The following is a 13,292-nucleotide window of genomic DNA, read 5'->3' as shown; positions in this document are numbered from 1 at the left end:
TCATCGCTAGGGTCTATTTACTTTTTTTACTACACAAATTAGGATTAGTGAAAATTAAAATTAATAAAAACATACTTATAAGATAAAACTCTTTTTTTTTTTTGTACTTTCTTCATCGAACCAAAAGACAAACCAGGTCGAAATAAACAAAACCAGGTCGAGATTCTTTTCACCGGAAAACTTCTGTGTTTAGGGTTCTGGTCAGCTCGTTCTCACCGGAGAATCGAAAAAGATGATCGGAGTCGGGAAAATGAAGCAGTACTCCAACGTCCTTGACAAGCCTCTCAGCAAAGGCAAGCAAGAGGTAACTTTTTCGCTCCGTAGATCCACTTTTCTCTTCTGATTTCGGAACTTTGCTCAGAGAGTTTGACACTGAACTAAGTAGGGAAATTGAGGACATTGTTCGATATGGATCCGGATCTAATAGTTGTGGGAGGATTCGATTTCAAATCTCTCGGCTTTCGATCTTCCTCTTTGATCTCTTTATTGTGATCATTCACTTTCGAGCATCTGCTGAAAATTTTTAGTTCTTTTGGAATTGTACTTGTGTTGTAGGTGAGCTTGACCGCATTTGCTTTCTTATTCTCGGAGCTCGTTCAGTACAATCAAACCCAGGTTGACAATATAGCTGAACTTGAAAGAAGGTGAGCTGATTGGTTTCTCTGAACAACTTATGATTTGGTTTTCTTACTCTGAATCATTCACATTCCATCACCCAACAATGTGTTCTTATTTTCTTAATGATGGCTATCAGACTAGAGGATGCTGGGTATGCAGTTGGATCTCGAGTTCTAGAGCTTCTTTGCAACCGGGAGAAGGTATATCCTGTTTTTGCAATCTTATTCTTACTTTTATGTGTTGCCTAAAAGACTGAAAAGAAAACGTTCCCTTTCTTATAAGTTTTGTTCAAGTAAGAGCAATGCAGAGCTCTATCAACTGTCGCTCTTTGTTATGGACATATTATCTTATTGTTTCAGGGAAACCGAAGAGAGACACGGTTACTGGGGATTCTGTCTTTCGTCCACAGTACAGTGTGGAAAGTGTTGTTTGGAAAGGTGAGTGGTGATTTCAAATTGAATTGGTTATTGAGTCTTTCTATGGACATGCCTGTTTCTGGATTCTAACTCTCCCTTAACGAACATTCCATAGGTTGCTGATTCACTTGAAAAAGGAACAGAACATGAAGATGAGTACATGATCAGTGAAAAGGAGCTTCTCGTCAACAGGTTTAGACTGCTCCAGCACTTTCCATAAACACTTTTGAGATAATGCGATTGTTTATGGTGAAGAAAACTGATAACAAATATGGAAGTGTAGGTTCATTTCGATTCCAAAAGACATGGGAACATTCAACTGCGGGGCGTTCGTCGCCGGCATAGTGAAGGTGAGTGCTCCCTTGACATATTCGTGAATAGTATTTAAATTATTGGTTGAGGAAGAGAATAATGAGCCAGACACGGTTTCCTCTATGCAGGGAGTTTTGGATAATGCTGGGTTTCCTGCTGTGGTAACGGCTCATTTTGTACCCATTGAAGGACAACAACGTCCTCGAACTACCATTTTGATCAAGTTTGCTGAGGAGGTTAATGCCTACATTCATCTCTTTTCCTCAACTAGCTCTGTGGAAAAAACTTAATCTTGATAGTTGTTTTATTCTTCCATCTATGCTTCACAGGTGCTTAAAAGAGAGGCACGGCTAAGTCAATGAGAGCACTATGGTCACGAGTTGCCATGATCTGGGAACTATTGGCTTTATGTGAACTGCTTGTGCAAATCTGCTATCTGTTTTTGGATGACTATATAACATTTTGATTTGAGCTGCAAAGCCATTGTCCCGTGCATGGATGTAAACAACATACATATCCTTACAATTGCAACTTATGATACAACACTTTACTAGTTTTAAGCACTGTGGATGCAAACATGTTTATGTTTTTACCAATTGCGAAAGAAAAAGAAACACATTATATTATCCAGTGGCGAAATTACAAAGCAAGTTGATATATCAATATAATCAGAACAGATTACAGAGCAAATGAAGCAAGCAAGGTAAACAACATTTGTCCAACAAATCAGTTCCTGCCAAGAGGAATTGACCTGCAAGAGTAAGTCTCCTTGAAATCAGACTTCTTCTTGGAGGAAGTAAAGAGAGAAGCATAGACTTCCTTAGTAGCATTAACCGGCACTTTATCCCCCGCCTTGAATTTCTTCACAGTGATACCATTTCCATTGACATTCCCATCATCCATCTGTCTCTTAGCGACCTTTGCTCCTGTATCAGCAACCACAGCAGCACCGTTCTTGCTCTTCTTTGAGACACCTTTCTTCTCTCTCAGCTTAGCTTTCTCCTCCTCCATCCTCTCCCTCAACAAATCCACTTCCTCCTCTGTACCATTGATCACAATCTTGTCAGAATCTTTGACATCCGCGTGACACACCAAACAAGACGAAGACTTCACTTCCTTCAACGCCTTTGCACTCATCACATGTCCGCATCCCCTCAAAGCGAAAAACTTGTACTTTCCGTTAAATTCAAGCCCTGAGACCGGACACTGAAACTGGGAACTAGTCGTATCTTGCGATGATCCATCAGAACCAGCAACAGGCGTAAGCTTAATATTCACCATATCTTTCAAGCCCTTAATGTACGAGAATTGCTTAGGCAACCTCTTAGATAACAAAGCGTGTACCAAAGCTTCTTTATTGAACAAATTCCCGAGTAGATCAATCACGCAAGGCTCAGCCAAAGGTTCGTTAGACAAAGCACAATTCAACCATTTGGAGAGCCTCTGCTCATTCGGATCAACCTTGTCAGGTTTCTTCTCCGCGTACATATTCAGGTAGCAATCGCGAGATTCGGCTCCCGTCGCACCTCCATCTCCTCCACCTCCACGGAAGCGAGGGAACAGAGTGAGCATGGATACAGAAGGAAGCTTAGATACTTGGATCCGTGTAGAGCCATTCAAAAGCTTCCCATCTAGAGCAACGGAGAAATCCGATAACGAATTACGCTGCGACGATTCGAGTAAGGAAGTGATACCGGAAAGAGTTAATACAGATTGCGAAGGATCCAATTGCAGAGCGAAGACTTGTTGACAGTCTGGAGATTTGACGAAGATCTGGCGCCGGCAATGCATGGTGGCGGAACAATACGAAGAGCTCTAGGTTTCCGATCAATTTTGGTCGGTGATTGAAAATTTAGGGGTCGAGGAGAGAGAAGATGAAAAAGGAAATCAAAGTAAGTTTGAGTGTATATAAGCTGGACCGACTTATCAATGAAGTGGGCCACTTGAGATTTGGGCTTTGAGCTTAACGATTTCTCTGTGGGTTTGGGCCTTTTCATTTACAGCGATGTTTTCTCGCGCTATAATTTGGTTTTTATTTTTTTGAATTTGCATAAATTTGTTTTCAAAATATGATTAAATGCAAAATTGAGAACATTTTAATCAATCGAAAGGACAAAACGTTTATAAGATATGAAGATTATAAATTTGAAGTAAATGAAAACCAAAAAAAATGTAAAATATGGATTGTATACAGATTCGATTAAATAGAGAATTGGATTTTAGATTTTTAGGATAATTTAACAACAAAAAACAATTATACAAAGAGGCCGGCGACGTACGACTTTTGTGAGATAATATTTGAGAGATTCGAGATACATATTAATATACTAAAATATTTAAGGGAGTAAATATTAAAAAAGGAAAAAGAAACGGCAATTAAATTAAAAAATTAGAAATCAAAATGTTTTGAAAGAATAAAAACAGGGGAGGGAACAGAGGAAGAAGACAGAAGAAGAAGAAGAAGAAGAGATGGAAAATGGGAATGGAGAAGGAAAGGGAGAGTTCATAAACCAAAACAATGACTTCTTCCTTGATTCCATGTCAATGCTCTCCTCTCTCCCTCCTTGTTGGGATCCATCTCTTCCTCCTCCTCCTCCTCCACCGCAATCTCTTTTCCATGCTCTCGCCGTCGATGCTCCCTTCCCCGACCAGTTCCATCACCCTCAGGTGCCAAAATTATCATCTTACATCATAACCCTCAAAATCTAAGAATGTTTCTGATCTTTTTGTGTTGTTGTTGTCAATGCAGGAGTCAGGTGGTCCAACAATGGGAAGCCAAGAAGGGTTACAGGCACAAGGGACAGTGTCGACCACGAGCGCACCTGTTGTTCGTCAAAAGCCAAGGGTTCGAGCCAGGAGAGGCCAAGCCACCGATCCTCACAGTATCGCTGAGAGGGTATCTCATTATTCACTTCCTCCATCTCCTTCCTTGTCTTATATTGTGTTTCTGATTGTATGGTTTTGGACAGCTAAGGAGGGAACGTATCGCAGAGCGTATGAAGTCTCTCCAAGAACTGGTTCCCAACACCAACAAGGTACTCACTACTTTCTTGGTTTATAACTCTTGTCTTGATCTGAATAATAACCGAATTGGTTGATGATGAGATGCAGACGGATAAGGCATCAATGTTGGACGAGATCATCGAATATGTTAGGTTCCTTCAGCTTCAAGTCAAAGTACTAAGCATGAGCAGATTGGGAGGTGCAGGAGCAGTTGGTCCACGCCTAAATGGTCTCTCCGCAGAGGTCAGTTTCTTAGTCTCCTATGGCTTTCTACATCTGTATAGTGGCATCACCAATCACCATCATAATCATGGTTTTTGATAATGTAGGCTGGAGGACGGCTCAATGCCCTCACTGCACCGTGCAATGGCTTAAATGGGAATGGAAACGTTACAGGATCATCCAATGAGAGCCTAAGGTCAACAGAACAAAGAGTGGCAAAACTGATGGAAGAAGATATGGGATCAGCAATGCAGTATCTTCAAGGGAAGGGGCTTTGCTTAATGCCAATCTCTCTCGCAACCGCGATATCATCATCAACTACTCACTCTCGTGGATCTCTCTTTAACCCCATCTCCAATGCCGTAGCAGCAGAGGATTCAAATGTAACAGCAACTGCAGTTGCTGCACCTGAAGCCTCCTCTACTATGGATGATGTATCTGCCTCCAAGGCCTGAACCATAGAATACTCATGTGTTTCATTTTCTCAGTTTAAGTCAAACACTCCCAATCTTTTTACTATTTTCACTGTTAAGCAAAAATAATATAAAACGGTTACGACAAAGAACAAAACCGACAAGACCGGAACATTCGTATACGTGTGTGGGTGGTGGGACCGGAAAGTTAGAGACATGCGTTCCACTACCTTCCCAAATCGCTGTGTCAACGTGTTTAACGAAACTAGTGTCTTAACATTGTTGGCTCAGTCGTGGTTCGTGGAAACAGTATAATATTCAAGTCGAAGATTCTTCAACTTTCTCGTAATTATTATAGATAGGCCCAAATTCTTGAACCGGCCCCGCTAATTTCGATACCAAAATTGCGAATAAAGACCCCTGGCAGAAGAAAACACACACGCCTAACTTTCCTAAGTTTCTTGAACACTTATGAACAATCAGTTGCACATCCAAACAATCAGGTTCTATACACACATATAATGCAACTCAGAATAGTGTGTACTAGATACTTGCAGATTGATCAACAAACGTTTTGTGCAATAGAAATAAAGGCAAATAATCAGGGTCTTGAAATGTGCGACTTTATTCCCATGGAAAAAGGCTTACAACGCAAATAAGATCTAAACACTAGGCAAAGAAAATGATTCAGGAACAGTATTTGACCATTGTAATCTTCCTCAATAGAGAGAGAGTCCTTAACACCTGACAAAGACAAACAAAAGCTACCCTGAATGATCTACTCAAAAACAAGGTAAAAAGCTTGATCATAAGAATAATGGTAAGAACACAGAACATAAAGGAAGTATGCAAACATAGAAAACATTAAAGAATCTGGGAATGAAGTCAAATAAGGACAGGTTGAGAAAGAATTAAGAAATACCAGGAAAGGAAGGACTCTAAGTGGAAGGGGAAGGCTTGAAAGTGTAAGGCTGAGGAAGTGACATTGGACCTTTCCTCTCATCTCCATCATCCAACAGCCTTTGAACTCTCTTGTTTCTACAGTACTCTCTATCGAAATGCTTCACCTGCAAATTCTCTCATTCGATTCCATTAATTCCCAAGCAAATCAAACAAAGATTGCAATTTGCAAAACTAAATTGAAAGAGAGTAGTACCCAAGAGGAGCGACAGTTGTTGACGAATTGGGTTCTAGAATTGCTACACTCCTTAGGGTAGAGAAGACCAACGGTCGCGATTTCAGTTGGTTTTTTACCAGATTCCTTTTCTAGACAAGCGTAAAAAGCATCTCTGGCCTGCACCAATTTAAGGATCACTCCAACGATTACATTTTTTTAACCTAATAATCACCAATCAGTATATATTCACAACAACGAAAAGCAGAGAGAAAGAGAAAGAGGGACCTTGTAGCAAGCATCTCTAGCTTTAAGAAGAACATCCTCATGAACCTCATTAGGGTTCGACGACGCGTACGTATCGAGAGCCATGGATGTCTAAGCGAAGAAGACGGAAACAGAACCAGAAACAAACAGACAAATGAAACTAGACGAGGGACATAAATATACGGCCCAGTTAGGCCCGGCCCAACAAAGTTGTCACCTTGACCTTGTCAAACAAGCATAGACGAAGCAATGAACAAAATTAGGACCTTGTTGAAATATGAGAAAGATCAGATATAATGTACATTACAAAACTTTACTTTGGACATAGATTCATAATCAATTAAACAACAAAGTCATCACTTCTTTCTCATTATAAATCACTCTTCTTCCGCTACTTGTTGCTTCTTGAGCTGCTCTAAACTGAACTTCTCTTCTGGCTGCTTCTTCCACAGGTAATTAGCTGCATCTATCCATCCTCTATGAACCACATACTTCTTCTCTCTTACTGCCCAACGTGCCTTCTCTGTTCCCACATCCATAGCCACCACGTGTGTCACTGATGCATCCACTTCCGTTGCACAGGTGGCTCCTAGTTCTTCAGCCATCTTCCACAGAGGGTGATCTTCTGGCTTAGCCTTGGTTGGGAACACCCGACTGAACACTACTTTACATCCTTTGAGTACCTCTTTACGCACTTGTTTCAGCATTGACCTAACATCTCTGTTTGATATGTCTTCATCCACATTCTGAAAGAAACATTAACAATCAAAAAAACAAACTAGTCAAAATATAAGTTTTATTTAGATCCAGTATGTATATATATTTGGGCATGCCTCAAAGAATAGAGCATGCGCTTGTTTTAGGACTTTCAGAACTGTTGCAAGTGCCCCATCTGGTTCACTCTCATCGCTCTTCAACTCCGATAGAGACTTGTATTTGTGATCAAACTGTCTGCAGCTCGAAGCGAAAAAGTGATACCTCTCTATCACAATCAAATTGTCCTTGTGATTTGGCCACGCCTGTGCATCAAACCAAGTATCATCAGTACAACTCAATATCCTGATTAAAAGTTACATGAAAGTTGAAACATTGACAAATCACACAACATACTTACATTCTCTGTATCGTCAAGAATCAGAACAGCACTTTCTTGTCCAAGCACCACATCTAGACTCTTTTGATGTCTCACTGTGCCGTCATCCCGAGAAATGATCCGATCACCAAAGTACTCTCCTCTGGGGTCCAGTAGCTTCGCCATCTGTCGCGCATATGCCCTATCTCCCATTGTGTATATGTACATCACAAACATCTCACTGGCTTCTTTTAGAAATGAGTGAACAAATGGCCTCAGTTTGGTCATCATGTGCATAAATTCCAGCATGAAAAGACTGCCTCCGGAAACATCTGAGATTAACAAAAAATCAAAAGGTTCTTAGAAGTACAACACATGCAACCATCTACGTGGACCAACAGAAGGAAAAATCCAAGATGAAGTTCCATGCACAAAGATCACATTTGATAGAAAAGAAGCAAAACAATGTAGCTGAATGTATCACCTTGAAGAGAATGTGTATGGCTTTTCAAGTATTCCTCCTCTGGTTTCAGGTCCCTTAGTACGGTTGAATTAAGCAGTGTGTGGTCTAGATCGAGAACTAAATACAACTTCCGCTGGCGTTGCAAGAATCTCGAATCTGAATCACGCAACCGGGAGATTTCATCTTCATTGAGCCTCATTTCCTAAGAAAACAGATTTCTCAAAGCTCATTAATAAATATACCAAGACTTGATTTAAGGGAAATTTGTAAGGTAATTGAATAAATTGGGATACCTTGTGTATGTATCTAAATGAAACACCGGTTTCTTCCAACTTTTGTCCACAGACGAAACACATATTCCCAAATGATCCTGGGTGCTGGCATTCACCTTTACTTGAGGATGCTTCTGCGAGCATGACAGTTTCAAAATTTGATATAAATAGAACAAACGACAGATAACAAAATAAGGCTGAATGAATAAAGCGAGCTTCACCCTCAATCTCCTCTTCGTCTACAGTTTCTAAATGCTCTAACTTTCGTCTCTTTAACCTAAAAGATGATTGAGAAACATGGTTTGACAAAATATACACACACACTGTAAATACCAGTAGAGAGTTTGAAGATTCAATAAGAGAGAATGCATGACATAATGAGAGTGAAATTTACCCAGATTCTTCATCATCCTCGGCTTCTTCTTCTTCTTCGCTGGGTCCAGAAGAAGCATCTGAGGCAGAGTCCAGTTCAGCATCAAGGAATGCAGCAAGATCGTCACTACTACTTGATGAATGAACTGGAGAATCACTTGCTACGCTCATCTGAAACCCACTCACAACAAGAACTAAAATCTGAGAAATTTCCAGAATGGACGCAAATCAAAGTCACGAATTGACTAAACCCTAAATTAAACACAAACAGAGACAAAAAATCACATGGAATTCGAATTGAAATCGTAGAGAAACATGGAGAGTGATACCTTAAACTTGTTCGCCTGAGGCGAGAGAACCTCAAAATCGTGATTCTGAGTTTTGAGAGGAAAGAGTGGAGATGCCGCGACGGTGTGCAACCGTGAAAGTGAAAAAGTAAAGCTTTCAACTTCTCTCCGATTTGTTATTTCACGAAAGCTGATTAGTTTATGTAATAAGGCCCGTTTTGGGCCCATTAGAAGCCTAATTAAGATTATTATGTCTTGGATTACGCAAGCCTAACCAAGTTTAAGAGAATGGAAAAACAAGTTTGCAGCTTTGAGTTAGATAGTAGATACTACTTAGAAGAACAAGTATCAGATTCACATTATTAACTGTATAGAAGCTGTGTATAGAGAAGTATCAGAGGAACCCTAACTAAAAATTAAAGAAATTACATAGTAAATGTTGTTTATATATGGGAGGACAAACAATTAGGAAATTTTCTTGAGTTTATTAGGCATCATCATATGAGGAGCCATTTTGTGTTTAGGGACTTGTTCTTTTTCTTCTTCTTCTTCTTCTTCTTCGTCTACTACATTTTCATCATCATCATCATCAGCTTGATCAGTCGTCCAAATCATCTTATGTTGATAATATCTGAAGGCGACTAGTAACATGAATGCTGCCCAAACACGGGCAGTGACGGAGGAGAGGTTCCACACGAGGGTGAAGAGCGCCAAAGACACCGCCTTTTTGTGATTGCAAGATTCCCATGCGTCCCTGAATCTCCTCATCCAGAAATTTCCTGAATGTACACAACTTTGTTTGATTAAAATGTCTCAAGGAAGATGTAACTGAAAGATACAAAAGGAGTTTTACCGTAAGCGGAGAAGTGGGTTGAGTATGATATGAAGATTTTAGGCACTGTAAATGCTCCTAAAAAGCCTGTCCTCACGTAAACAAACACTCACAAGTCAGAAATCTACACACACCACTTCTTAAAACAAGAATTCTTGAATGTCTAGAGTTGTGAAGGTACCAAATTTGGCAAGGTTCCAAAGAGTGATAGAAGAGCCACACCTGGCCAAGACAAACAACACCACTCCCATCTGCAAAACATCATCTCCTCTTCATTTAGTTCAAGGGAGAAAGAGGAAACGATGGAGAGAAAGAAAGAACAAGACTTACCTTGAGGGTGGTGGATGGATCACCGGAGAAGAGAGCTCTGAGTTGATGCAGAGACTCGTTGAGGTAAGGCATTATGAGTCTGAGCATCCTCTTGACATCTTCTTCTCTAACTCCAACCACTTTATGTCTCTCCTCCTCCACCATTCCCCTGCGTCCATTATTATTGCGTTTCAAACACAATCACAGAAACAACATGCAAAGATAAAAAAAGAGAGAGAGAGAAAGAGAAAAATGGGTCTATTCTATGTATCAAACCTGTGGATCAGTGATTTTAATACGAACATGAGGCCGAGATATATGAGTCCCATGTACGCCACCACCGATATGAAGCTGTACATATTCATTCACATTTTAGTTTCATACTACTTAAAAGTTAAAACTAACATGTGTGTCATCTCCTTGATCAATTGAGAAAAGAAAAAAAAAAAACCTGAAATTGAGATCATTGGCGTAGGAAGAAGAGATGATGAGGAATGTCCCAAAGCCGAACACAAGCGTCGACCTTGATACATCTCTCCACATCACTAGATCCACTGTCCAAATTTCATTTGAGAATTTAGAATTTTCAGAGTAAAAATTATGTATTTTACTGAACAGAATGAATCATATGGAATTATGCAGGGTAAACTATTGAGTGAGAATCTCACCCAGACTCTGCAATTTGCTCTGCGACTGAGTAAAGTTGTCTTCTTGCTCTGCAAATCTATCTGGAAACAGTCGTGAAAAACAGAGGATTCATCGAAATTGAGTAGGCGAATAGCGGCCGATAAAACAAAACATTGAAATTCGGATTAAAAAACCTGTGCTTGAAGTAGAATTTGGTGGGACCGAGTAAACGGAAGTTGCCCTTTTGATCACCGGAGGTGAAATTTTACGAATGGACGACGGAGATGGAGATGTTCTGTTTTGGAATTGACTCAACTTTTTAATCTCAACACCAACTCTGTTCTCCTTGGCTACATTCATCTCTTTCACATCAACACTCTTCTTCTCCACTTCTTCTTCTTTCTCTTCTTCATCATCTTCCTCGTGATCGCCATCATTGATCTGCTCATCTTCGTTCGATTTAGCAGATACGATCATCTCCTGACAAACACCAAACTCCTTGACTTCTTCTGGGATCTTTGAATTCTCATTGATAGTCTCCTCTTTCGGTACATCAACTACATGCTCTGTTTTCTTATCAGATTTCTCAGAATTAGGAACTGGCAATGAGCTCACTTTCCTCAACGCAACTGAATCAAATTCACCGGCTTTAACGATCGTCGTGCAGAGCTCCGATCGGGTCTTCTTAACCCGACCCGGAGTAGTCTTCTCAATCCCCTCTACAGAATCAGATCTCGCCTTCTTCGCCGCCACCGACAAACTCGGACTCTTCTCATTGGAGTCATTACTAGATAACGATCTCCTCGGCGTCATCGGAGGAGTACCAATTGATCTCGGCCTCGTCACCTTCAAAGAATTGGTTCGAACAATCTCAAGTGTTGATGGGTTCTTCACATCGAACGCTCTAGACTTCCAAGTCCGTCTCTTTCCATTAACCCCTAAAGCTTCCTCCTTTAAGCTCATTTGCTTAGTAGAAGAAGTCTTGTCTTCGTTTGTAACATGAAGAACAATGGCGTTATTACTAACTTCGTCGTCGCTCTGCATTCTCGTTTCGCAAACAGAGCCTGCGGTTCCTCCAATTCTCCGTCTTCTGCTGCTGTTGATGCTTGGGTCCATTTTCTGTCTTTTATGTCACTGTCCTAGACTCCTAGCTGTTAATTTGAAAGTGGTAATGATGATGAGCCTTGAAGCTGAAGGAAAATGGAGGTTGTTGGGCACCAAAAGGCAATTGATTTTCATCTAATTTACCATAAAGCAGAATTTGGAGTTGGGTTGTTAGATCAGACAGAGGAGGGGACCTATGTTTGTCTCATGAAGGTGAGACTAGAGATCACCAAATTGGATAATTAGCTACTGCTTTTAATTAACCTAAAGCCTTTGCATGTGGTTGCACTGCAAAAGATGCCTACTTAAACATAATCATTAAGGTTTATGATCACAATCTCTCTACTTTTTTACTTTTCCTTTTTTTTTCTAACTTAATTAATTTGATTACTTTTTGTTTTTACTTTATTTCATAAAGTTTACGTTATCTATCAATCAGCATGTGTTAACAATTGAATTGCTTCCTCTTCCTCTATTTTTTTTTTGTTCTTCATGTACCTCACGAGATTTAAGTGAAAGACTATTAGTATTATCCCTATTCACATGGATCATGTATACTCATATTTTGATCAAACTAGTATGTCATGTAGAATTTTTTTTTACATTAAACAGTTTGACTTTACTTCATCACCAAACTACACATATAAGGAATATTTGTTGGATTAGTTCAGTTTTGACTTTTTCCACCAACTAACCAAGAAGAAATTTTATGGCATTGAATCTTGTCTGCGTCAGTTAAATGCAATAGACTACTATAAATTATTCAGAGCCATACAAACACCCAAATTCAGATGAGTTTAATGTGGATATTAAAAATTAGGTCATTTTGGAAGGAGCTGGATAGAATCAAATTAATTCATTTTTTTGTTTCTTTTAGAAAAGGTCGAGTGTTTGAAATGAGAATGAACAATCCAATTAACGTGATATTGTTATTATTTTTTCTTTATTTAGATAAATCTTATGTTATTAAAATTTACTGTCCTTGGAATAGTGAAGTGAGTGCCACCGACACCTTTTTGTGGTAGAAAATTAGTGATAATAAATCGGTTTTTCACCAAAAGAAAAAGTCACATACGGTAGATAGTACAAACATACAGATCTTAATTTGTAATATATGAATATTAATAAATTTTATTTATAGTAGGTAGGATTATAGCAAAAGCACTCAATTACCGTTAAATGCATGCTTGGTGTGTTGGATAAACTACTCTACCTAATAAGTAAAATTAACAGCTATAACGGATCTTGGTCCCCGTAGTACAAATGCCAAGTTTAGACTCCAATGAAATTTGGAACTGCGTGTGTGCGCGTGTCTAATTAGTAATTACACTAATTAATTAATTACATACTACTATACTAGTACTAAGTATATACTACTAATCAAGTTTAGACCCCAATGAAAATTAGAACACGAATCGGAGTTGGATTGGGATTGCTTAGACGGCACGTGGTTGAGTGGGAGGGCACGTGACTCATGGCACTTCTCCCTATGCCACCTGCTTCGTTGTTTTCCCCTCTCTCTGTCTTTCGTATTTTCATGCACATTCTCTCTCTTTATAGATAGACTTTATACAAAATACATTTTGTTT

At 39.5% G+C, this 13,292-nt stretch overlaps 6 protein-coding genes across 10 annotated transcripts; 2 read left to right on the top strand and 4 right to left on the bottom strand.

Moving 5' to 3' along the window:
* Positions 1-113: 113 nt before the first annotated feature.
* Positions 114-1,924, top strand: LOC9300622 (trafficking protein particle complex subunit 5). The gene is made up of 8 exons (XM_002866199.2): positions 114-304; positions 556-644; positions 755-818; positions 978-1,055; positions 1,150-1,226; positions 1,318-1,384; positions 1,475-1,582; positions 1,676-1,924. Exons 1-8 carry the CDS (start codon positions 233-235, stop codon positions 1,706-1,708), a joined length of 588 nt encoding a protein of 195 aa, XP_002866245.1. The 5' UTR covers positions 114-232; the 3' UTR covers positions 1,709-1,924.
* An 18-nt stretch (positions 1,925-1,942) lies between these two features.
* Positions 1,943-3,236, bottom strand: LOC9302319 (protein RTF2 homolog). Its single transcript, XM_002864499.2, has one exon. The coding sequence runs from the start codon at positions 3,135-3,137 to the stop codon at positions 2,073-2,075; it is 1,065 nt and encodes a 354-aa protein (XP_002864545.1). The 5' UTR covers positions 3,138-3,236; the 3' UTR covers positions 1,943-2,072.
* A 365-nt stretch (positions 3,237-3,601) lies between these two features.
* On the top strand, positions 3,602-5,144 carry LOC9300621 (transcription factor bHLH82). The gene is made up of 5 exons (XM_002866198.2): positions 3,602-4,013; positions 4,096-4,242; positions 4,316-4,381; positions 4,458-4,592; positions 4,679-5,144. Exons 1-5 carry the CDS (start codon positions 3,816-3,818, stop codon positions 5,024-5,026), a joined length of 894 nt encoding a protein of 297 aa, XP_002866244.1. The 5' UTR covers positions 3,602-3,815; the 3' UTR covers positions 5,027-5,144.
* Positions 5,145-5,453: 309 nt separating this feature from the next.
* Positions 5,454-6,516, bottom strand: LOC9300620. Of its 3 annotated transcripts, none has more exons than XM_021032528.1 (4): positions 6,386-6,516; positions 6,141-6,292; positions 5,907-6,051; positions 5,454-5,728 (listed from the first exon to the last, which is right to left on the bottom strand). In XM_021032528.1, exons 1-3 carry the CDS (start codon positions 6,468-6,470, stop codon positions 5,923-5,925), a joined length of 366 nt encoding a protein of 121 aa, XP_020888187.1. In that variant the 5' UTR covers positions 6,471-6,516; the 3' UTR covers positions 5,454-5,728; positions 5,907-5,922. The 3 variants fall into 3 exon arrangements, with proteins under 3 accessions (XP_020888187.1, XP_020888192.1, XP_020888198.1); XM_021032533.1 differs by having other exon boundaries at positions 6,141-6,278; positions 6,387-6,514; XM_021032539.1 differs by having other exon boundaries at positions 5,454-6,051; positions 6,141-6,278; positions 6,387-6,516.
* Positions 6,517-6,615: 99 nt separating this feature from the next.
* LOC9302318 (RNA polymerase II C-terminal domain phosphatase-like 4) lies at positions 6,616-8,999 on the bottom strand. 3 transcript variants are annotated; one of them, XM_021032503.1, is made up of 8 exons: positions 8,874-8,999; positions 8,567-8,745; positions 8,394-8,449; positions 8,194-8,306; positions 7,922-8,102; positions 7,480-7,769; positions 7,199-7,384; positions 6,616-7,111 (listed from the first exon to the last, which is right to left on the bottom strand). In XM_021032503.1, the coding sequence occupies exons 2-8, from the start codon at positions 8,713-8,715 to the stop codon at positions 6,743-6,745; spliced, it is 1,344 nt and encodes a 447-aa protein (XP_020888162.1). In that variant the 5' UTR covers positions 8,716-8,745; positions 8,874-8,999; the 3' UTR covers positions 6,616-6,742. The 3 variants fall into 3 exon arrangements, with proteins under 3 accessions (XP_020888162.1, XP_020888169.1, XP_020888174.1); XM_021032510.1 differs by having other exon boundaries at positions 8,567-8,715; XM_021032515.1 differs by lacking the exon at positions 8,394-8,449 and having other exon boundaries at positions 8,567-8,715; positions 8,874-8,966.
* A 165-nt stretch (positions 9,000-9,164) lies between these two features.
* LOC110230249 (reticulon-like protein B21) lies at positions 9,165-12,063 on the bottom strand. Its single transcript, XM_021032494.1, has 8 exons — positions 10,794-12,063; positions 10,641-10,700; positions 10,424-10,526; positions 10,249-10,323; positions 9,994-10,141; positions 9,845-9,914; positions 9,685-9,750; positions 9,165-9,610 (listed from the first exon to the last, which is right to left on the bottom strand). Exons 1-8 carry the CDS (start codon positions 11,713-11,715, stop codon positions 9,297-9,299), a joined length of 1,758 nt encoding a protein of 585 aa, XP_020888153.1. The 5' UTR covers positions 11,716-12,063; the 3' UTR covers positions 9,165-9,296.
* Positions 12,064-13,292: the final 1,229 nt, after the last annotated feature.

The sequence above is a fragment of the Arabidopsis lyrata genome (genome assembly GCF_000004255.2).
Source record: "Arabidopsis lyrata subsp. lyrata unplaced genomic scaffold ARALYscaffold_8, whole genome shotgun sequence".
NCBI classification, from domain to species: Eukaryota; Viridiplantae; Streptophyta; class Magnoliopsida; order Brassicales; family Brassicaceae; genus Arabidopsis; species Arabidopsis lyrata.
The sequence above is the reverse complement of the archived record's forward strand: the minus strand, read 5'-3'. Positions and strand labels throughout refer to the sequence as shown.